This window comes from Stenella coeruleoalba (assembly GCF_951394435.1).
Source record: "Stenella coeruleoalba genome assembly, chromosome: 3".
NCBI lineage: Eukaryota > Metazoa > Chordata > Mammalia > Artiodactyla > Delphinidae > Stenella > Stenella coeruleoalba.
In genome coordinates, this window is record NC_137148.1 from 124,611,582 (window position 1) to 124,636,560 (window position 24,979).

General features: G+C 43.9%; 2 protein-coding genes across 4 annotated transcripts in view; one reads left to right on the top strand and one right to left on the bottom strand.

The window, feature by feature from the left end:
* Positions 1 to 24,979, bottom strand: part of HTR4 (5-hydroxytryptamine receptor 4) — a 369,414-nt gene that overhangs the window by 318,426 nt on the left and 26,009 nt on the right. The window lies entirely within an intron of this gene.
* On the top strand, positions 1,318 to 4,697 carry ADRB2 (adrenoceptor beta 2). The gene has a single exon (XM_079916529.1). It carries the CDS (start codon positions 2,519 to 2,521, stop codon positions 3,773 to 3,775), a length of 1,257 nt encoding a protein of 418 aa, XP_079772655.1. The 5' UTR covers positions 1,318 to 2,518; the 3' UTR covers positions 3,776 to 4,697.

Genomic DNA, 24,979 nt, shown 5'->3' on the forward strand with positions numbered 1-24,979 from the left:
CTAAAATGCATCACACCAGAGCCAATTTTGGAAAACACAAATATGGGATGGGTATATTTTGCAAACTATGTGAACATAATACATTCTTAATTAATACACGTGGTTTTTATGGAAACTACTTGCTTTTTAAGGCATCTTTCATGCAAAAACAATTTCTGCTAGCGAAGGAAGTTAAAAAGGGCATGTAGGTTAAATTTTGTTTCTGAGTTATACTTCTAGTGTAAATGCCCAAGTTACTTTGGTCCTAAAGTATCTTAGTGTTCTATTAGAGAACACTAACAACATATTCTAGACTACTAATTTATATAAATTTTATTTATAACCTATATTTGTGTGGCATTTATACATGCAAAACACTATTATGTTTGTCATTATATCATTGGATTCTCACTCAGATCAATAGAAGTGACTTTATTCCCCATTTAGACATGGAGGAAATTAGAGTCCACATTTTTAATTTGTCTAAGGAATGTGAGCTAGAAACTTCTAAGATGGGGATTTGGAAGCTGATATTCCAATTCCAGTTGTGATCCTTCTTCCCCATCCTCCATTCCTTTCTGCATGCGGTGATACAGTACATTGAAAGAATTAAAAGATGGATTTTAGAGTCAAACAGAACTGGGTTCAACTCCTGCTTCTGGCACTGCCTGGCCCTGTGCCCATGGGCAAACTATTTTCTTCTTTGAGACCCATTTGTGAATTAAGCTAAAAATAGTTACACCCTCCCACCCCCCCAACAACACACACCATGGGACTGTGGGAAGGATTAGATGGAATAATGCATGAAAAGCGGATAGCAGAATGTTCCATAAATGTTAGCCATAGTTATGATATTACGTAATCTAGAAAATGTTTGGTTACACTGCGTGAAATACTTTCCATTTTTCAAAAGCACAACTGATACATGTGAAATCAAATCCTGAAAAATATTTTCCTTTTAACAGTAAAGGCATATGCCAGATGCGAAGGATAGTATTTCATGGCAAAGACCCTAGTTTGAAGATTTGGTCTGACTCTTTTTTTAAGAGAAATTATCTTTTGCTTTCTGTGGTTTCAAAACATTCTTAATGTTAACACGTTCTTAATAATCTGAGCCATATGAAATTGCCATTTTTTTAAAGTCAGACACAACAGAACAGTGACAATTTCATATGGCTCAGCCCAACAGATCAACCAACTACCCAGCAGATGATTTTTCTAGTTGCAAAGGGATTACTGAGGAAGTTGAACTTGAAAGGAAAATAATCTCATTTTCAACGCATTTTCATTTTAACAGATAATGGAGTGATGCCACACTCCCTAGAATTAAAAATTAAAGCATACAACTTTCCGTCCCCATGCACATACGTGTATACCCCAGCTCCGAATGAAATCCCAAGTGTAAAATTATGTCTCAATGCCTGCAAATTCCCAAGGAGGGCACCAAAAGTACTTGACGGCAAGCGTGCTGAGGAAATCGGCTGCTGTTGAAGTCACCTCCTGTGGTCTTGCCAAATGTTTGAAAGGGAATATGCCGCGTGCCCCCGTGTTGGGGAAGAGGGAGTGGATGTCCAGGATGCAGGGTTGAGGAGTTTGGAGTACCTGGATGGGAAGTCCTTAGCTGTGGAGCACTGCTTGCCTCCAAGTGGGTGTCTGCATGTTGTTTACATACTTCTTTTTGTGTGTGTGCCCATGTCTTTGTGCTTCTGGGTGCTCCTGGTTTGCCCCCGGCCGTGTCTCTGTGTTGGGACAGGGGTGACTTTGTGCCGGTCCGCTTCTGTGCCTGCGCGCGCACTTGTCGGTGCGCTGGACGGGTGTATGAATGTCTGTGGCTCTAGTTCCGTGTAAGTCTGTGCATGACTGTCGGGGTACACTGCCTGTCCGGTGCGTGTCTCGGTGGGCGCTCTCATCCATCTCCGAACGGGAAGGAAGGCCTGCCTACCGCCCTCTGCTCCGAGATCTCAGGCCGCACAGGCGCCCCGCGCAGACAGGTAGCAGCCACGGAAGAACCAGCACCTCCTGGGTTGGCTGGTAAGCACGCCAGCCCCAGCTTCAGCCCTCGGCGCCAGCCAAGGGAGCCGGGAGGGAGCGGTGGCCGGCTCGCCCGCCTGCCCGCCGAGAGCGGCGGGGCCGTGGGGGGCGGGGGGGTGCCCCGCCCGGGCCACCCCCAGGAGGGGGCGGGAGAGAGGAGGGAAGGGGCGGAGGGCCTCGCCCCTTCGGGGCTTCCCGCACACGCTATTGGTCAAAAGTTCCAGCACGTCACGGTGAGGGCAGTTCCCCTAAAGCCTTGTGCCCATAACGGGCCCCGCGCACTCCGAGGCTGTTTCTCCAGAGCGCAGGCTGGGACTGACTGGCACCGCGAGCCCAGAGCACCCCCGGAGCTGAGAACACCACGCGCCCCCACCACATCCACCCCACGGCCGCTGAATGAGGCTTCCAGGTGCCCGCTTGCTGCCCGCAGCGCCCCGCCGGAGGTCCGCTCGCTGAGGGGCGGCTGGTGCGCTGGCCGCCCGTGCGCTCACCTGCCAGCTTGCGCGCCATGGGGCAGCCCGGGAACCGCAGCGTCTTTTTGCTGGCGCCCAACGGAAGCCACGCACCGGACCAAGACGTCACACAGGAACGGGACGAGGCGTGGGTGGTAGGCATGGGCATCGTCATGTCGCTTATCGTCCTGGCCATCGTGTTTGGAAACGTGCTGGTCATCACAGCCATCGCCAAGTTCGAGCGTCTGCAGACGGTCACCAACTACTTCATCACCTCCCTGGCCTGTGCTGACCTGCTCATGGGCCTGGCGGTGGTGCCCTTTGGGGCCTGCCACATCCTCATGAAAATGTGGGCTTTTGGCAACTTCTGGTGTGAGTTTTGGACGTCCATTGACGTGTTGTGCGTCACAGCCAGCATTGAGACCCTGTGCGTGATCGCTGTGGATCGCTACCTTGCCATCACATCACCCTTCAAGTATCAGTGCCTGCTGACCAAGAATAAGGCGCGGGTGGTCGTTTTGATGGTGTGGGTCGTGTCCGGCCTTACCTCCTTCTTGCCCATTCAGATGCACTGGTACCGGGCCACCCACCAGGAAGCCATCAACTGCTATGCCAAGGAGACCTGCTGTGACTTCTTCACGAACCAAGCCTATGCCATTGCCTCCTCCATTGTGTCCTTCTACTTGCCCCTGGTGGTCATGGTCTTCGTCTACTCCAAGGTCTTCCAGGTAGCCAAAAGGCAGCTCCAGAAGATCGACAAATCTGAGGGCCGCTTCCATACCCAGAACATCAGCCAAATGGAGCAGGATGGGCGGAGCGGGCCCGGACAACGCAGGGCCTCCAAGTTCTGCTTGAAGGAACACAAAGCCCTTAAGACTTTAGGCATTATCATGGGCACTTTCACCCTGTGCTGGCTGCCCTTCTTCATTGTCAACATTGTGCACGTGATCCAGGATAACCTCATCCCTAAGGAAGTTTACATCCTTCTAAACTGGGTGGGCTATGTCAACTCTGCTTTCAATCCCCTTATCTACTGCCGGAGCCCAGATTTCAGGATTGCCTTCCAGGAGCTCCTGTGCCAGCGCAAGTCTTCCTTGAAGGCCTCTGGGGATGGCTACTCCAGCAACAGCAATGGCAGAACTGACTACCCAGGGGAACAGAGTGGATATCACCTGGGGGAGGAGAAAGACAATGAACTGCTGTGTGAGGATCTCCCAGGCACGGAAGACTTTGTGAACCGGCAAGGTACTGTGCCCAATGATAACACTGATTCGCAAGGGAGGAACTGTAGTACAAATGACTCACTGCTGTAATGCGCTTTTTCTACTTTTTAAGACCCCTTCTCCCCCCACCCAACAAAACACTAAACAGACTATTTAACTTGAGTGTAATAAATTTAGAATAAACTTGTATAGAGATGTGCAGGAGGAAGGATATCCTTCTGCCTTTTTATTTTTTTAAGTTGTAAAAAAGAGAAAACGTATTTGAGTGACTGTTTCTTGTACAGTTCAGTTCCTCTTTGCATGGAACTCGTAAGTTTATGTCTGAAGGGCTTCAGTCTCAGAGGACCTGGGGCTGCTATGTTTTAATGACTTTTCCCGCATATCTACCTCATTGATCAAGTATTAGGGGTAATATATTGCTGCTGGTAATTTGTATCTGAAGGAGACTTTCCTTCCTGCACCCTTGGACTGGACAAACTCGAGTCTCTCGGACCTTTTGCTGTGAACATGGACTCTCCCCGCCCCTCTTATTTGCTCAAACGGGGTGTTGTAGGCAGGGATTTGAGGGGCAGCTTTGGTTGTTTTCCTGAGCAAAGTCTAAAGTTTACAGTAAATAAATTGTTTGACCATGACTTAATTGCACCTGTTTCTCCAAAACCCCTTGACTGGAGTGTGGCTGCCTCCCCCACTGAAAACTGCAGGTAACTATTTGCAATAACTTCCCAGTGACTTAATGTGGAATGACATGCACTGATTGCTTAACCTGTTCATTTGCCTTTGAATCTGCTGTTGTAAACCTGTATCTCTCCTGACACTGGTGCCCCCACATCAGTTCTGCCCGCCCTGAGCACAGCTCATCTTGCTCTTCCTACGGGTATTATTCTTGTGTTGTAACATCAGAAACACTGACTCATGGAAACAGAGTTAAGGGCATCTGTTGTGTCCCTTCATGTGCCCCCACCGCCCACCTTCCAGTTCTACTTGTTTTGTAGCTGCTTATATTTTTATCTTTGCCGTGTCTTACAGTAGAGATCTTTGTACTGCATCAGGGCTTGGCATTTTAAGGATAAGAAAGTTCTTGTGAAAAAGCTACTCAAACATAGCCCGGTAATTCCAAGGGAAATGAAAAGGTCGTGGGTTATAGGGAGAAAAGCTGGGAAACACTTAACTGGTGAATACCTCATGACCTAGAAACAGGGTTTGACCCCTCCTCCTCTGAACTGCTGTCCCTTTTTTCCCCTCTCCCTGTGACTCTAGTCACTTCTGTACAAATCGAAATTTCTCAACCTCGCACTATTAACATTTTTAACCAGATAATTCTCCATTGTGAAGGGCTGTCCTACACATTGTCAGATGTTCAGCAGCATCCCTGGTCTCTACCCACTAGATGCCAGTGCATCCCCTGAGTTGTGACAACCAAAAATGTCTCCAGTCATTGCCAAGTACCCTTCCCTTGAGGAATGAAATTACCCCTGGCTGAGAACTACAGTTAGAAACTTCAAAAATCTAAACAGATTTTTAGATTCTGCCTAATGTAACCACTTCATTGTGCAGAGCGTCAGAGAGGAATTTCTCACGGTTCACCCAGTTAGTGACAGACCCCGGGCCAGTGCTCTTTCTACTCCATCACGCTGCCTGCCAAGCTGATTCTCCAGCTGCCCACATACTGCCTGTGAGACATGAATTGTTTTGGAGCGTTTATCAATGAAGGCGAGGACTGTGAGCCGTTACTGCCTGTTTGTGGAGAGATTATAATAGTGTTAAGAGGCACGTAAAGGAAAAATCACAAAAGTAAACACATTTCTTCTACCACCCCCTTTCTATTTTTGCCTGTGTGTCTGAGCCACAGCTTGGCCCAGGTTTGACCAAGTGGATCATCCTGCTTGGCAACGGCAGCCTGGAGAGGATCAGCCTGCAGGGTTCATTGCCATTTCACTCGCTCATGAAGCTGACTCCACTCCTTTCTTCCCTCTGTCCCAGCCATGGTCCCCAACCAGAAAAGCATTAGTCTCCTCTGCTTCCTGTCAGCTCAGTGATGGGGTGTTTCTGGGTGAGTCCTGAGCTCTCAAGAGAAAGTTAGCTGCCCGTGTTTCTAGAATGTGCCATCGAGCCTTGGAGAGCGTGTGCCCTTTAGCACTTTGCTTTTTCTCCAAGGGCTTTCATACCTATTATCACATTCTTCTCCTGCTCTGGGCCCTGCACTCAGAGATGCAGGCAGCTTCTCCAGCTAATCTTCACACTCCTCATAGCCTCATGGGATATCAGACTTGCAAGAGAAAGCATAGAAAGCATTTGACATCCAAAGAGACCAAAAGCCTGTGAGGGGGGATGACCTGCCCAAAGTAAGAAGCCAAGGATGTCAGAGATGGGGCTAAAGCCAGCGAATCTGGCTGTCATACCAGGAATTGGTGTATGCTCTCCACCACATTGTCATTGAATTCTGCCCTCACCCTCAATTGCGGAAGCTTTTCCCTGGGGTTGTCACATTAACAAATTCATTTCAGCAGATATTTTTAGTTCTTTCACATCCTTAATACAAAACGCAGGCAATAAACAAATAATCTGCGATAGGGACAAAAGAAAGAATTATTCCTTTTTCTCGGCAAGAGTTCACTAGGATATCCTCAGCATTTAGGGAAATTGGGAGATTCCTTAACTCTTTATGACCTGAAGGGATTTCAAGCCACTCCAGGTAGAAATTTCCCACAGTTTTATTTAAAAGAAAAAAAAGTTGGAAACTTTTCTGTCATCATTTGTTAAGTCCCATGGACAATAAATATTATTAATAAACAATGTATATATACTCTTTTGGTTAGAGATGCATTTTAATGTAATTTCAGTTTAGAACTCTGCTATGAATGTTAGTTCACAGACTCTCAGCTAAAAGGCAGTTTAGCCTAATTCATGTTCATTTGGGAATACTTTAAATATAAGAACATTGACCAGTTTTAAGGGTTTTGACAAGCAAGAGCATTTTAGGCCTATCTCAACCCCTTGCTTTCTCTCTCCTTTTGTTCTGCTTTGTTTCTTTTGGGGGTGGGCATTTGTCAGTGTCTCCCTGTCCCTCTGTTTGCTGACAGGTTGCTTACATAAGGTTTGTGTTGGATTCATCATCATAAAGTTGTCTTTGCCTGGACAGCAAGTTCTCAGAGTCTGTCAAATGAGAAACTTATGCTGAGATGCAAGCTGACAGGTGTGCAAAGTGGCAGGACAGGGTGGGCCTCCCCACTGAGATCATTATTGAGAGAGGGAATCTGGGGAAAAGGGAGCTGGGAAATAGGAACTGTCATTACACGATGCTTAGAATGTTTCCGATGTATCTACTGCCAAAAGAAGACTAGACCAGGATCAATCGGGGTATTTACAACTACTGAGTGCAGCAGGAGAAAAATACAGGTTTCTGTCTCTGAATTCTGGAGCATAATATTAATAATACTACATAGATATCTTTTCTAAAATCTTACTAAATGTTAGGAACTGTGCTAGGCACCTTTTAGGCATTATGTGACCTTGACAGTCTTATGAGGTAGGTAGCAAAACTGTCCTCATCTAACAAATGAGGGAACTGAGTTTCAGAAAGGTTGTCACCTTCCAAAGCCACACCGCCAGCTAGTTGCAGAGTTAGGACTGAAACCCAGGTGCAGTGATTCCTGCACACATGGAAACCAGAGAGCAGCATGAGGCAATTTATAATCCATGCCAGAACAAGTGTAAAAACTGGAAATGCAATACCTTGTTGAGAGAAGAGGGAGACTGCTGTGGATTGGGGCAGGGAGGAATGTTCCCCTGGAAGCATGTGACTGCAGAGTTTGCTGTGGACTGGGAAAGGAAACCAATCACTGAAGTGTCTAGTTTGCTTCTCTGAGTCTTTGCTTTGTCTTTTCATCAGCGAATCAGTCCAGACTGAAAAGAGGATACGAAACTTTAAAACAAGCACAGGGTAAAGCAGAAACACAGCCTGCTTCACGTCCTGGCAAATTCATTTTCTGGTTCCAGAGTTGGGAAGGTCTCCTACATTGAGCAGGTATCTGGACCTTATGGAAAATTTGGCAGGCCTAGGTGGCCCTATACATGTGCTGGCCATTTTGAGCTAGCATTTAGGGCAATGGAAATGAACTTCTGACAGCAGAGAGCAATGAGAGTTAATACACTTTGAAGGATGCTTTCCATTGACAGTATAACCTCCACTAAATTCAGCCCTATGCTAATCCCTACTTCACAAACAGTGCAAATATAATTTTAAGGAGGAATTTTTGAAATACCTAAGAGAACAAACTTCCCAGCCACTTTCAAGAACTTGAGAAATTCTTGCGTCTCACGAATAACGCAAAGCCGGGTGAGGCGAAAAGAGGCCTGCACTGGGATTCATGCAACTAGATTTCAGGTCTCAACTCTGCCTCTCCTCTCTCTCTGTCTCTCTCTCTCTAGTTGGGTAAGGCAGTTTTCCTGTTTTCTCAGTGGACCTCAGTTTGCTCATCTGTAGAATAATGAGGCTAGTGCAGGTGGTCTCTAAGCTCTGCTTAGCTCTGAATTTATATAGCTGTTAATTAAGAGGCTAATTAGAGACAACAGTTTGTTTCTAATTAGAGTTGATGACATTTGTCATATAAATAACGGTTTAAGGTACTGGGGGTGGTCAGCTTGCAGAAGAGAATGCTGTGAAGGACTATTTGGTACATGATAACTGCCTTCAAATATTTAAGGACCATCTGGGAAAAAGGAGCATACCTGTTTTAGATGAATACCAGAAGGCAAGTAGAACACTACAGAAAGATAGATTCCAGCTCAGGGGAAAGAAAAATTTTCTGAGAGTGAAACAGGTTCTCTATCAGAGTAGTGAGTCTCCTTTCATTGGAAGCATTCAAGAGAAGTCCAAATAAAGCTCTGTGTGGGATGAAGCACAAGGGGTTCCTACACTGAGCAGGGCCTGGACTAACCTTCCAAATCTGTGATTCTATGTCCTTGAAAACAACAGACCTAAATGTTCTTAAAAAGTATTCAGACCATTCCCTAACTCCAGCTGGCCTTCTCCCCAATTCCTTGGGATTTCAGAGGTTTCACTACATTCCTAACCAGGAAACCTCTGGGGAAAATCAGGATCTCAACAGTCCTTGGCCATGGGGGGAAATCCAGAAATAGAGCAATATGGTTAAGCAGTTTTCCAAACTATTAAACCTTTTCATCAGCTGCTCTTCCCATGCCTTTTGCAAATGACCTACTAACTCCCAGAGAGAAAATAATGAGAGCTGAAAAGTCCTCTCTGCAAAGTCTATTACATCCTTCTCCACACTCAGAATCACTGCACTTCCTGTGGTCTTTCCATCACCCTCACAGGACGGAAAGGAAGGGAGGCAGGTCCCTGGCCAGCACAGGGAGCACTTCAAAGCCCTCTGGCCTAAGGTCCTGAAGACTTGGGAACTGTATAGCCTACCCCTAATCACTGGGCAACCTCAGGCAGGTCACTTCCCTTCTCTAGACCTGTTTAATCATCTCTGAGCAGAGATGGTTTGGTTTACATAAGTCCTGCATTTCCTTCTTTCTCCAAAACTCTGTCAGATTTCAGGAAGTCTTCAGTGCTGCACATTTGGCTGGATGGCTCTTATTTTAAAAGCACATTTTTACCTTGTTCAAAAGGTAATAGAGGGCTTCCCTGGTGGCACAGTGGTTGAGAGTCCACCTGCCGATGCAGGGGACACGGGTTCATGCCCCGGTCCAGGAAGATCCCACATGCCGCGGAGCGCCTGGGCCCGTGAGCCGTGGCCGCTGAGCCTGCGCATCCGGAGCCTGTGCTCCGCAACGGGAGAGGCCACAACAGTGAGAGGCCCGCATACCACAGGAAAAAAAAAAAAAAAAAGGTAACAGAACTCATTGTAAAACACTTAAAAATATACGAAAGCACAAAATGAGATAAATCACATACAACATTACCACCTAGAGACAGCCATTGTTAAATGTGATGTATATACTTTTAGCCTTTGTCCTAAGCATGGCTATGGGTAGAAATATTTTTTTGAATAAAAACAGAATTAGATTATTCATACATGATTATTATTCATACAATTTTGTACCCACTGATAACACTTTAACAAATACCTCCTTGAGTATGTTTTATATATAATATGATCCAGATATCGTAATTGCTACTAGCCTGGCAGAGTATTTAGCAGTTTTTAGCCTTTAGGAGTACAAAAGAATCATCATTTCCAGAGCATCTGGATTGGGAAATCTAAGCTGGGGCCTAAGAATCTGCATTTTAGCATGTTCCCATGGATTTTTTCCAAGGACCACGTTTTGAGGAACAAGGTTACAGAGATAAATTTTGTAAATTAAACAGAATGCTCCCTCTCCTGTTACTGGTGGTTGAAAAAGATGTTTCTATGCTGTACTTGTCTCTTTGAAAGCTCCTTTCACGGGCTCTGATCTGCTTTCAGAGCATGAGAAACTAACCACCAAACTTCCAGGGCAGGGTTCTTTCTGCATTGTTAAGTGCCTCTGACCCAGCCTGTCGACTTGTGTTAAAATAAGTCTAATCAAGTTTTATAGTGACCAATACCTACCATCTGAAAAGTGCAACAGCAGGTTTCCATTCCATAGAGCACTTGCTGTGATCATGATGGCTAATAAACACAGTGCACTTACCATGAACTAGGCCTTGTACTTGGCAATTCTCATGCATGATCTCATTTAGTACTCACAGCAACCCTACAAAATAGGTACTATTATGTTTGTCCCTATCTTAGAAATCAAGAAACTGAGACTCGAAGGGATCAACTAAGTTGCTGAAGATTACAGACCATACTGCAGTAAAACCCATGTATTCTGAGCCAGAGCCCGTGTGCTTTACCATTAAGATAGGCAATATTTCCTCCTGTTGGGGATCAGGTAAGAAAGAAGGAGGGAGACAATGATGAGAGGAGATTTTTAATGGGTGCATTTTATTCTCCAGGGACTCTTTTCAGAGAGGTCCGATGGATTTCTGAGCCTTGGAGCTAAGGGGCAAGCCTATGCCCTCTAGGTAGGCAGTGGCTAAGTATCAGCTAGGAAACCAGACTGAGAGTTGGGAGAATCTGCATTTAGAATCTGTGCTGAGAGTTGGGAGCACACTCTTTCACCATTATTCAGGCACAGTTTGAGTGATCTTCCCCCACCAAGGCCAGGAAGGAGGCAGAGGGAGGCGCCTGCTAACAGCACATGGGTTTGTGCTGAGTCAAGTCACTGCTTTAGGGTCAGGAAGCTCCTGACAGCTGGAAATGGGGTGCTCTTTCCATTTCTCTGCCCAGGTCTGTGTCTGCATCTGAGTCTCCACAATAGAGAATATCAGGGTAGGAGGGGCATTGAGAGAGTGCATACGCCCTTAGTGTACTAAGAGACCCCAGATTCCAAGAGGCAACGTCAGTGGCAAGGTAACACAGGGACCTGGAGATGAGCATCTCTCGTGGCTTGTTTTATTATTATTTTTCTAGTGCTATGAGGGAAAGACTGGAGTGTCTGCATGTATTCATTTCTCCAGGAAGGGAAAACAGTTTTTGAAATCATAACGGCAACACCCATGACAAAGCAGAATTGGAGTCCTAGGTAATCCCTGCTTGCTTTCTTTTCTACCACACCATACTGGCGTTGCAGCCTCAGGCCTTGTGCCCAGAAGCCACAACTGCTGTTGGGGAGATTCCTTCATTTTTAGACAATTCTGTCTCTATGCGACTGCCTAGTGTTTCTCTTTATAAAAATTCTACTATATGTCTCTAAATACTACAGTCAACCCTGACAATCTGCTGGGTTTTTATTGTTTTGTTTGAGAGAGATTCACAGTTCTCACAATATGTATTGCAACAATAAGCCTGTCAGACTTCCTTTCTTGTTTTAGTTCCCACAGTGTCTTTCTATAAATCCAGATGCTCACCTAGCCTCCTCAACCTAAGAGAACCAAGCAAGGGTCAATCTCGAGGGCCTGAGGTGGGCAGCCTTAGAAATTTCTTTCTATAAAATTGTGTTGTTGGTTTAGGTAGTGAGTCTTTTGACATTATGTTGTTATTGCAGTGGGTCCCAAACCTTACAGAGGCCAAAAATGATCTGCACTGAGAAAATACACATTCCTGACCCCCTTCCCTGAGATTCTAACAGGACTGTGGTTGGGGGCCAGCAATCTGCATTTTGTCACTACTTCCCCCAGAGGACTGTGATGCAGGTGCTCCTAGGATGGCAATTTGGGTACCTAGGGATCTCACTGTCTTCCCCTGCCCACTCTTCCTGCTCAAGAACACAAAATGTAGGCTTGTAAAAATTGATCCTGTACATCTGCATACATTCACAAAAATAACCATTCTGTCAAATAAACAGAATCCTAATTTCCCTGTGTTATCAAATAAAACAATGTAGATGAATATAATTTATAAATGATAAAAAGTTACTATGAAAGATGAAGGTGATAATAAAGTGCATTGAGCAATTAGGCACTTGATTTAAAATGTGTTTTGTGACAACATGGCATCTACACAGTTGTACCTCCACAACAGCATCATTGTCTCATTGTCCTGAACCCTCTGCATGTAGACCAAGAAATAGCAGCACAGGAAGAAAAAAGGATTCTGCTGCAGGGATGGACTCTTAGTCCAGTGCTCCTTCCTCCTGGACACTCTGCTATGATTAAGTCAAATCATACTAAAGTCTATCTGAATCAATTTGCCTAATTTACATAAACCCTCCTACTTAGAAATCTGAAGGAGGACCCACCCAGCTGCAGGATGATTCATACATATACATACACTTCCATATATGCACATACCCAAATAAACACACATAACACACACAGACTTTTACATTGATGCCTACATCTATATCAACACAAGTATATACACATACATTTTCACTTAGATGTACGGACACATCTATGTTCTTTTGTGTATGCTCCCATATGAATATGTTCACACGTACAGGACACAGGTGTACTCAACCTAAACATTCTCCCTTAGATAAATACACATGGGTATTCCTAAGCACACTTTCGTGTGCTCCAAATGAGAAAATATGCCATGTCACGTAATCATGGTCCCACCGCTATCTAAGTACACACAGGCACACAAGTTCCTATACTGGCCCTTCTTCCTAGGTAAATGTATACACCCCTGATTCAATACATGTCTGCTGAGTTCTTATTAAGTGGCAGGAATTGTTACGTGCTGAAGATCAGTGAGTGAACAAAAACCGTTTATCTCTGCCCTTATTGAGTTTGTGTAATGGGAGGGATAAGTTTCTTTTTTAATGAAGACAGATTTTTAACTGTGGCAATTTCTATGTAGAGATTCAGAGTGTTTTGAGGGAATCTGACTAATTCTGAGAGGTTTGTAAAGGTTCCCCCATAGAAGTAAGGCTTCAACTGAGAGCTGAAGGATGACTAGGTAATTTCTAGAAAAGGAGAGAAGGGAAGAACTTACCATTCAGGGAGAAAAGCATGTATAAAGGTCCTGTGGTGAAAGGAAACCTCATGCATAAGAAGGACTAAGCAAAGATCAGTGTAGAGGTGTGCAGAGAGAGGGAGCATAGCAGGGCCACACATAAAGGGCCTTATAAGCTGCATTAGGTTTTGGTTCTTTATCCTAAAAGCATGTAAAAGCCATTAATATGTTTACAGCAGAGATCAGATGTATATTTTGAAAGACTCTCTGAAGATATGCTTGTCCATACAAAAGCATTCTCACATAGGTAAGTGCACACATATGTGTTCCTATGTACACTTGTGTATGTTTTCCTAAAATGCACACTTACATATAAGTATTCACTTGCAAACTCTGCCTCTGTGAACATACTCTTATGTGTTTATATTCATGGTACATATAAATCCAGTGGGCATCAGGAGGCAGAGAAACACCTTCCTTGCCAGGTACCATCAGGCCTATCAAAGCCAGTCCACGGTGCAGGGACAAGGCAAATGGTGTATCAGATCTGAACCCTCTGACTTTGGAGCTTTGGGCTTTGTGGCTTGGCCTCATGCCTGTGCCTCCAGCTCTGCTCCCCCTTCTCTTGGCTCAAAGCACTCAGTGGCAAGGTGGGGTTTCTTCCAGAACAGGATCGTTCACGATTCTTGGCCCAGGCAGGGAGGTGAGGGTGGGCAGGTCAGGTTGCATAAAGATTGCCTTGTGCCCCCCCAGAACTTTATAAGCAGAGCCTCTGCCCAGCTCCAGGCCTGAAGTAATTTTTGCACAGAGTCAGCTATACCAAGATATTAACATAAGGATCCACAATCAGAGGTCTGTGGGTCCTTATGGCGATTGCAATGGGACTCCAAGTAATGTGCTCCATAACTAACCACTGTGTGAAACGTGACACTGGAGGAAGAAAAAGAGAAAGCCAGGAAAGAAAGCCTTTTCAAGGCAAGATGTCTGACGAGGTGTCCCTTACTGCCCTGGCACAGAAAACACATGTACATACATATCTACACATACAAATTTTCCCCCAGTGGGTGTACCATCTCACAGCAGAAGAAGTAGCAAGTAATTATCAGCCACAATACCTTGCATTATTTTCCCTCAAATGAACTAGAACGACACTTGTAGTTTTGCTCCTGTTTACCAGCAAAGGCCTTGACCAGAGGCAGTGACAGGCTCCAGGGAGATCAACAGAAACATTCATGCAGAATTAAAGGCTCACCTAGAGCCTTACATCTTAGGGTCTTAAGGATGTTCCCAAGTGATTTTTTTATGTATATATTCTAAAGACTCTTACCCACTGATATTTTATGTTTTCAAATATGTGCTTGCAAAATGTTTTCCTCCATAATTAAAAGGAATTATATAATGTAATTTGAAGCTCTTTTTATTTTGCTTCAGGCTGTGTAAGGAACATCCTTCTTTTCTTTCAGTTGGGTGGTTCTTTTATGCTGTCACAGCAGCAAAGTACCAGATGCATCAAGGACTGAAGGCCACAGCACTATGCTCATGGGGCTACTGTTGTAGCAAATCCCTCACATTGATCCAGCACTTAGCAGTTTACAAAGGGCTTTTTTATATGCCATCTTCTCTAATCCTCATAACTCTGAGGTCAACATGGTTGTTCACATTTCACAGATAAAAAGATTGAGGTTCAAAACCTGCTTAAGGGCATGGCACTAAGACATGGCAGGGCTGGGACTTAAACTTAGGTCTTCATACTCATATGAAATATGAAGAAAAAAAAAGAAGTTTTTTCACACTCTGCTACCCTCCTAGAACCCAGGACTCTTCTCACTATATTTTCCTGCTTTCTGCTGCATTTTAACTTAAAATTTTACGGTTAACACTCCCCAGCACAGCAGCCACAGCTGCCAAGCAGCAGATAAGTGACTGCCAGCTCCAGGGACAGTCCCCAGGATGCTTTCAATACTGACAAGCCCCGAGATTGTGTGAGCTCAAGCTCAGAGAAGGCAGGGCCCAGCTCTATCAACTATGGCTTAGAGCAGAAGCTCCAAGCCTTCTGGGCTCCTCATGACAGTCACCAGATGCACTTTCACCAAGTCAGAGCTATGGAATCACATGTCCAGCTTCCCATACATGCCCTGCTGGCAACTTAGGGCTCCACTGAGGCTGTCCTTGTTCACTCTGCCCAATTCCTCTGGGATCAGGATGTTCCTGTGGGAAGACCCAGTGGGATTTGCTGCCCCAATCCCACACACATTGGGCCACAGCCCAGCCTTCTTTTAAGGGCCAAGTTCCACACCTCGATAAAAATTGCAGGCTCCAGGAAGTATTTCAATTTCTTGAAAATGGCTTGTGTTGGGTTGAAATTATTTTAGTCAGAGCAATTAGGTGTTCTTGTTTTACACACATATCTTCCAATAGAGGTGCCTTCAGCACAGGTTAACTGTATTTAATGGATCTGGGAAAGCTTGGAGTGGATGACAAATCCAACCACAAGGAAAGCTCCTGTTGGCCATCTCTTCTCCTCAGAGTGTAAGCTTATCTGGTTTACTTAGCTTTCTAAGCAATGTGTGACTAATTTGCTCATTCATTCATTCAAAAGATGTTTGAAGACTTCTATATGCCAGAACCTGTACTAACTACCAGGGATACAGCCATGACTGAGGTAGACATGGTTGGTCACTGTTGTTTTAGTTTCTTACGGTCTAATGGAGAAGACAGACCACGAAAAGGGAATTATAAATGGTATTTGGATCGAGTTCCCTAATACTCACACCAGAGAAACTTAAGTATACTTATGAACAGGAGTGAGGGATGGGAAATCGGCTTCTGCATTTTGCCAGTAGATTCAGAAAGATATCTGGATCAGTCTCAGATTGGCCTCTAATCATCTACAAAAAATATTTCTATCATCCCTTTAAAAATGTCTCTGGGAAAATCGGAGTTGATGGTGGCTCACAAAGTTATCAATTGTCTCTGTCTTGGTCCACATCTGAAATAATGTGCCCAGCTCTGAGGGCCACATTTTTCAAGGGAAGAAGGGCATTCGGGGCCCTTCTAGGTTTGCCAGATTCAGCTGATAAAAATACAGGACATCCAGTTTCAGATAAGCAACAAATTCTTTTTCATATAAGTATGTCCCAAATTTTGCATAGAACATGCTCATACCAAAAAATTATTCATTGTTTACCTGAAATTCAAGTTTAACTGGGCATCCTGTATTTTAAACTGACAGCCCTAGTAGAGAACCAGAGGGAAGACTGTGAGGAAACCCAACACTTTGTCTGAAAATGAATAGTTGAAGGAGCCTGGCTTTTTAGCTTGGAGAAAAGAGTAAGAACCTAGACTTGTGTAGGGAAGCATTTTCCAAACAGAGTTTCTAAAAGTATATATGGAAAATAGTAAAAGGTATACTGGGGGAAAAAAAGGGTTTTGAGATTAAAAAATCTGGGAGGTTGAAAGTTTGGGAAACACTGCATGCCCAGTATTTCCACTTTGGAATCCATACTCTGCATCAGCGTAGTAAACGTCCTGAGCAGCCTTGCAGGAAACGTATCTGGTTGACCTGATTTAACCTAGCATGCCCACAGAGTGCTATTTATGGGCTTTTGTCTGTTTGTTTTGATATGTTTGTTTTATAGAGGACACCTATTAACACTGTGAAAACTTACTACTCTGCTCAGCGCACTCTGGGGAATGCTGATATAAAAAATAAATGTTGTTTTCAAATATCCAAAGTCTTGCTGAGTAGGAAGGAAGCAGATTTAGTCTTTGTAAACCGAAGAGCAGATCTGGACCCAATGCATGAACACATCTGGGAGACAGATTTTTTATCTAATTTGAAGACTAGAACTTTCTAACAATTACAAGAGTCTGAAAGGTAATGAGCTCCCTGTTCCTGGAGACATTAAAGAAGAAACAAAAATGCCATCAGGGACGTTAGAGGAAATTCTTGTTATGTGTAGGAAATTCTCCGGGTCTGTTATGAAAGTTTTATTTACATAAAACACAGAACAGCAAACCTTTCTTTAAAACTTTGTCCCAAAGGGCTTCTCTGGTAGCACAGTGGTTGAGAATCTGCCTGCTAATGCAGGGGACACGGGTTCGAGCCCTGGTCTGGGAAGATCCCACATGCCGCAGAGCAACTAGGCCCGTGAGCCACAACTACTGAGCCTGCGCGTCTGGAGCTTGGGCTCCGCAACAAGGGAGGCTGCGACAGTGAGAGGCCCACGCACCGCGATGAAGAGTGGCCCCCACTCGCCGCAACTAGAGAAAGCCTACGTATAGAAACCAAGACCCAACACACCCAAAAATAAATAAATAAATAAAATTTAAAAAAAAAAAAAAAAACAACTTTGTCCCATGATCTATATGCTTTCTGCCGTCTGAGTCCATCCACCCTGGAGTCACTGTTACTATGTTCCTTTCACATCTATAAGCCAAATCCTTCTAGGAGATTAGTCCTCACAAGTTAATGATCTTTGCTCTGGTCTGGGCCTCTTCATAGCCCAGCCCAGCTACCTTGGGTCCTGGTTGTCGGAAACCCCACTCTGAGCCTCTGGGAGTGGCTTATAAACCTGAGATGTAGCATAGAGCTCACAGCTGAACTTAGCAGCCCAGAAAAACATGGGATCTGGAGAAACCCAGCCTCATACACCTCTAGAACTATGAGACTGCCCCATGCAGTATCCGTGGTATAGTACAGATCACTTCATATCTAAGGTGCTCAGCATAATAAAAGACAACAGAGGGTCAAATCCCAGCTCTGCGCTTCCTGAGTCTATAACCTGGACAAAATGTTTAAACTTTCCAAACTGTATTCCCCACTGTGGGGGGAAAAAAAAATAAAACAGGAATGATGACACCTGTATCATAGTACTATGAAAATTAAGAAATTAAAAGTACATAAATGACCCAGCAGAGTGACTGGTACATAGTGGACATTCAATAAATGTTTATTTAATGGAAGACTGTGATTGTTATCATCATGGTAAAAACTTCTAAAGAAGTTAAAAGCCTTCTCCTGAAATTCACTAATCAGTGTGCCAAGATTTCAGGCCCCAGTCAAAGTAATACACTGGAAATTGTCTCCAACACCTTCCCTTTGAGAATCCATGCTGAAGAACATAAAGTAATGCATGTGTATTAAAGGTTACAATTTTCCTGCCTGTGGTGCTAGGGCCAGGGCTAGAAAGAGCACTGAACTCAGGGGCAGGGTGCCCTGGTTCTTGGTTTAAGTGACTGCAACTTCATCCATTCTGGATTCCAGTTCTTGTCTATAAAATAAAAAGGCTGGACTAGGATAGCTTCTAGGTCCCATGAGCTGTGCCTCTGATTTGGGGCAGTGAATGCAGATATTTAATTAGTCCATAGTACTTAATTAAAGAAAGATTTCGCCAAACTAAAGCTCTGTGCGTGTGTGTGTGTGCGCATGGCCACACTGAGTATACACAGGGTGCTTTGAAATCACTTTAACTGCCTCCTGCTCTTTTGCCTATCAGTAGGTTTGGCAAATAAAACGTTAGACCCATAATTAGTTTTGAAGGAGTGATGTGAGCTCTGATGTCAGAATGGGGAGAGCTGGGTTCGAGTCCCAGTCCTGGCTCTGCCAGCAAAGTTTGCCTCCTTCTCCAGGGTGTGATGCTAACCTCCCTTCCCTCCTTTGCCTCCCCATCTTTCACGTGATGGGTTTGTTTCCAGGATCTCCAAGTTCTGTGTCTCTTGGGAAAATGTCTCTGATCTATTTTCGCTTGGATTTGCATGCTCACCACAAGGATTATCATCCGGCTGACTCAAGTTTTGCTTATTTCTTTTGTTTGACCTGCTCTGGTTTCGTAACACAAGCTCTACAGCCAATTTTAGCCCTTCTTGGATTATGGGAGTGTCAAAATGAAGGTACTGGAACATTTGTCACCACTTCTGCCCAGGATTCGTGTCTTCCCCCTTCCCTACCCTGCCCCAGCCCCTGATGCTCCCTTCTGTTCTGGCACAAGCAAAAGTCCTCCCGCCCCATGACATGCTAAGTGCAGCCTGGCTTCACATTAGCTGAGTAGGGGCCCTGAAGCCAGAAATCCTTGGCATATGAGCCACTTGTCTCTTTGTGCCTCATTTCCCCCCAACTATAAATAGGCGGAATCTCGCACTTTCTCCCAGTGTGTGAGGGCCCCCTGTCGAGGTGGTTTTGTGCAGGTGAGGTGTCCTTTTCCCACTGGCAGGTCTCAGTATCACAGCCCAGGGGGATTCTCAAGGAAGCAACGTGTCTCTCTGTCTCTGTGCTTCTTCTGCTTGTGGACCACTCCAGACCCCCTTCATCACTGTCAGTGTGAATTTTCTAACACACAGAAGTCAACCTTTGCTGAAAAGCCTTCAGTGGCTCCCTGTTACTTTCAGGATAAAGGCTTCAGCAGGTGAGCCCACAGAAGCACAGTGGAAACTCAGGCTGGGAAGTAATGATGCACCTCAAGTGATACCAGCCCACAGCATGTCCCTTCATTCAGTCCTGTGAGGTGCAAGGCAGCATGCAGGGAATCAAAAGAGGAGTAGAGTAAGACTTAGGCCCTGGGTTTAAGAAGCTTACACACTTTTTTAAAAGGTGTGCAAAATAATAATGCTTTTATTTTTTAAGTACTGAAGGGCTCTTAGAAATCACTGACCTTGCCCTACTGCCTTATTTTACAGTAGTGGAAACTGATGTCACAGAATTGGCAAATTATAAGAAAACATGTCTCGTAGTAGGTCTCTTTGCTTTACTCTGCCTCTATCAGCAGGAGCCTCTCTCCACTCTGCAGCCAGAGTCATCTGTCTGAGGGGCGTGCAACCTTGTTACTCCCCATGAGAAAGCTCTCTGTGGCCCCCGCTGCAGCTAAAGTAGGAAGTCAAACTTCTTCCCAAGCCTATGTGTGGACAGGTCCCTGCAACCTTGCTGTTCCCTCTGACTGGAATGCTCTTCTCCCAGATCAGACTTCTTTGTGCTGTTCAGTCTCAAGTTTAAAGACACCACCTCAGGGTTGCCTTCTCTGACCAAGGCTGATGCAGGACCCCACGCATTCTCCTTCCCATCCCCTTGGTTGGAGGCACTGACAGCATGGACCACCATCTGCATCATCTTGCACGTTTACTTATTTTTCTTTATTATCTGTGTCCACTCACTAGAGGGTATGCTGCGGGAGAGCTGAGATTTGCTTCTGTCTTTAGTCTCGACAACACAACTGGCTCATAGTTGATACATAAGAAATATTTGCTGAATATTTCTAAATATTCAGCAAACTAAACAAACAAATAAGTACATACTGAAGGAAATTTGAATATGCAGAATAGTATAAAGAAGCAAATAAAAATCACTCATACTTCCCCCTTCTGGATTTTACTTCTGTTAATATTTTGGATTATTTCTTTTTTCAGGTTTTTTTTTCTGTGTGTATACATATATATGATATATAGTATATATTTAAAAATTAAGATTATTCTAAGTTATGGTTTATATCCTGCTTTTTAATTTATCTCTATACTGTATTTCCACATGTTATAAAACAATCTTTTTTTAAGATTTTTAGAAATTTCATGTAATGTCTGAAACATTTATGTTAACATATTTCCATAAAAATTAAAACAATCTTTTTAAACACTATTTTCTGTGCTGCATAAAGTTTCATATGGATGTATCAAAAGTAGTTTAAGCAACTCCCTATTGTTGGACAATGACAATTTAATTTTTTTCTAATTGATCTATTTTCTGTGCAAACCATTCTGATAGAACCTGGCTTTTAAGGTACCTGGAGTAACTGTTTCTCACTGCAAGTAGTTGGAAAAAAGACATTACTTCCTTTCCACGAAATATCTATAGACCAACCCTTAGTTTTGTATGTTTTTTGTGACCTCTTTCAGTGCGGATTGACTTAGTTGATGATCTATTTATTAAGATTTGTGGTTAGTAAAGAGTTGTGTTTCTAAAACTTCCTGTTTGAAACATAAGCCAATGTAAGTGTTCACAACTGAATGGAGTGCACAGGGAAACAGAGGCCATCAGGGTACCTTCAATGCACACTCTTAACCCAAGGGTGTTTTCCTGTTGAAATTAATGCTCAGGGAAGATTCAAGAATTCCAAATACTCACAGACTTATAAAATCTTCATGAACTGAAAGGAATATTAAACGTAAATAACTTCCTCACTTTAAGAAAAAGGAAACTGAGGTTCAGATCAGGGGCAACCTCTTGCCCAGGGTCCCGTAGCAAATAATGGTGGAGCTTCTTTCCGCTTCTCCCTCCCCCATCCCTGCCTCCCTCTGTCCTTTCCTTCCTCTTTTCAGTACTAGTCGTATATGAACTAGATTTCAGAAAAGATTTCACAGAGCTGGAAGGGATCTTAGAGATGAACTACTCCAGCCCAGCCTCATCATTGCTGAAGATGAGGAAACGGAGGTCTAGACAAGGGCATTGTAGTAGGTCCCCACACCACCAGCTTGTGGCAGGGCTGAGATGAGAACAACTTCCTCGTTCTTCTCATCCATCAGTCCTTCTACTGCCCCAGCTTCGTGGGGCCCTATAAACTGTCACACTTGGCAGCATCTGCCTGTGGGCTCTCTTTCCTTGAGTGCTAAAAATTCTAGTTATTCCACGTAGAGAATTGAGAGATTGTAGCCTTCAACAAAAGCCAACTAAGATTTACAGTTATCAGCTGTGAGCACAGCACTGCAGCAACTGTGCTGAGGATAAAACAGTACATTCAACTAAACAGCCCTCTCTTACCATCCCCCACCCCCATCCAGCATCACGCACCCTCAGAGCACAGCAACCTCTCCCTCATTCTTACCACACTACTCATGTGATCTTTTGATTGTCCATCTCTCCCACTAGGCTATAAGTTTCCTGAGAGCAGAAGCTCTTTTTCTTTCCTTGTTTTCTCAGCACTCTATACCCTATTTCACAGATCAGTGCCTGGCACGTAATAGATGCTCCATAAATATCTGTTGAATGAATGAATAAAAACATAGTCTCTGTATTAGTTTTCTAGGGCTGCCATCACAAATACCACAGACTAGGTGCTTTAAACAACAGATATTTTCTCACAGTTTTAGAAGCTGGCCATCCATGATCAAGGTGCCAGCAGAGTTGACTTCCTCTAAGGACACCTTCCTGCTTCGCCACATGATATTTCCTCTGTATACCCACATCCCTGGTGTCTATCTGTGTGTCCTAATCTCTTCTTAGAAGGACACCAGTCAGACTGGATTAGGTTCTACCCTAATGGACTAATTTTAACTTAATTACCTCATCAAAGGCTTCACCTCCAAACATAGCCACATTCTGAGATAGTGAAGGTTTAGACTTCAGCATATCAATTTGGGGGGTACACAATGCATATGAATTTGGGGGGTACACAATTCAGTCAATAACAGTCTTGACTAGCTCACAGTTTAATGAAAGGGATGGACGTGCCCAAAAATGGAATGATAATAACTGCTGTAATACAGGAAAGTAAAAACCTTGTGGAGAACAGATAGTGGTTAATATTCATAATAGCTGTATCACCAAGCATCTCTGTGTGCCACATACACTGCCAAGCACAGAATGTATTATCTAATTTAATCCTTGTCAGGATTAAATTCAGCAAACCTTCATTAGTGCCTGCCATGTCAATGACTATGCTTAAGCCCAGAGGTCCAAAAATATATAAGCTTTGATCAGAGTGGAAATACTTGTTCTGCCTAATAAGGAAATGCACACACTCATATATCTAATATACTGTCTTAGTCCATTTCTGCCATGTTTATGGCTCCCATCCTGGTTATTATTCCCCAGCCAGGTAATTTAGTCTGTGCCCAACCAGGAAGATGGGAATCACCTTAGGTCTTTCCACATAAGAAATTTCATGTGGGTACTATTACGATCAGGACTTTGCAGATGAAAACACTGAGGCATAGTCAGCAAGTAGCTTTCCAAATGTCACACAGCTAGTAAATTGCAGGCCCAGAGCTTAATTAAACACACTCATTCTGGCCCCAAAGTCCACTCTCTTAACCAGCACCCCACATTGCCTCTTCAGGACAAGGAATCTTATTCTTTTTATCCCATAAGGAAGGGGAACATGAGACCACTGTGAAAAGGAAGGAAATTTTAGCTGAGTCACATCATGTAGTGAGGTGAAGAGAGCAGAGAAGAGAATTGCAAGTAGAGAAAACAGGATTAAAGGTCAAGGTCTGTAAGGAGCTGGCTAAGCAGGCAGCATAGAGGGTTGGTGAATGAGGTGAGGCTAGAAAGGTAAGTTAGGGTCAGACTAGGTGAGGTCTTATTTTATATGACAATAAATTTGGGCTCGATTCTCTAGTCACTGATGAGCTATTGGATATTTTAGCAAGAGATCATTTAATCTTACTTCATTTTACCAAGAAGGAAACCAAGGGCCAGAGAGAAATGATTTGCCCAAGGCCACACAATTGGTTAGTGGCAGAGCTGACACAAACACCCAATCTTCCAATCCCAGTCCAGCATTATACTCAGTTAAACTCTGCCTATATAAGCATATGAAAACTAACATAATTAGAAAAAACTATTTTCCTGTTTTCCCATGGTTTTCATCCACTTTCTTTTTTGGTGAATTGTATATTTTTCCAAGTTTCAACTCATTAATATCTTCCCATCTGAAATAACTACTATGGTTCAAAGTCAGAAATATCCCATAGAAATTGCAAATGATGCAGTTCCCTGTGTGGCTTTGTAGAGCGTGGCCGAATGGCTCACTGGGGTACACTGTATAGACTGGAAGGACCTGTATTCTTATGTCTAAATAGACACGCAGAGATATAAACTAAACAGCCACTCTGGCTGGGTTTGTTTTACCAAACAAATATATAAGGTCAACAAACATTTACTGTACTGGTGCCTGCTGAGTGCCAGGCGCTGTGCTAGAACCTCAAGACCTAAAGCTGTATAAACTCGGTTCCTGGGTGAAAAGGCTCTCACCATTTAATAATGAAATGCACACACATACACTAGTATGATATGCTATCTCAAGCTATTTCTGCCATGCTTATAGCTCCTCATAGTAGTGACTACCCAGTCAGGGGATTTGGACTGGGTCCAACCAGGAAATGGAAACCACTCTAGATCTTTCAAAATAAGAAATTTAATATAAGGAATTGGATGCACAGGTGATAGAAGAGCTGCAAAGCCAAACAGGGGATGGTGAAGAACCAGAGATTAGCAACAGCAGGAAGATGCTGCTGCTCCTGGGTCTGGAGGGACAGAGGAGAAGGTGGTGTTACAAGATCCCAGAAGCCAGGGCGCTTATTTGGCAGGAGCCTGAGGCACAGAACACACGAAGCCATTTGCCAAAGATACCACAAGAGACAGAAAGAGAGGAGAAACAGCCACTTCTCCCCTCCTCACCTCCAGTCTTCTATCATAGATTCCCATTAGCCAAACTTTCCCTGAAGCAACAGGGTGGGGAACCTGCAGGGTGGAGGTCCCCATGATGCAGAGCAGAGCAGAGGAAGTATGCAGAAAGGAGAAGAAAACAAACACAGGCTGATGGGCACCCCAGGTGACCCTCGGCAAATCACTTCATCCCTCAGAGTCTTAGTTTCCTCATTGGCAATTTGAGAAGAATAATAACTCTCACATTTGTTTGTTAGACTTACATGAAATAAAATCAGAAAAAGCACTTTATAAGCTTCAAAAGGCATATATACAAATGTAAGGGCTTTTATTATTGGTTTTTTTAATCCAAAGTGTTTTGGACTTTAGGCTCTGGTGGAAAAAAAAAATGGGATGGTGTTCAGGTGTCATCAGGAACTTTATATGCAGAGCTAACTGCCTAAGTAAAAAGAAGCAGCTCTGCTTTTTACTGGTTGTTACTTCAGTCTGTCACTCTGGGCCATCAGGCTTCGAAATCCCCAATTGATTTTG

Coding starts and splice junctions, on each gene's coding strand:
- ADRB2 (XM_079916529.1), top strand. CDS start 2,519: ATGGGGCAGCCCGGGAACCGCAGCGTCTTTTTGCTGGCGCCCAACGGA.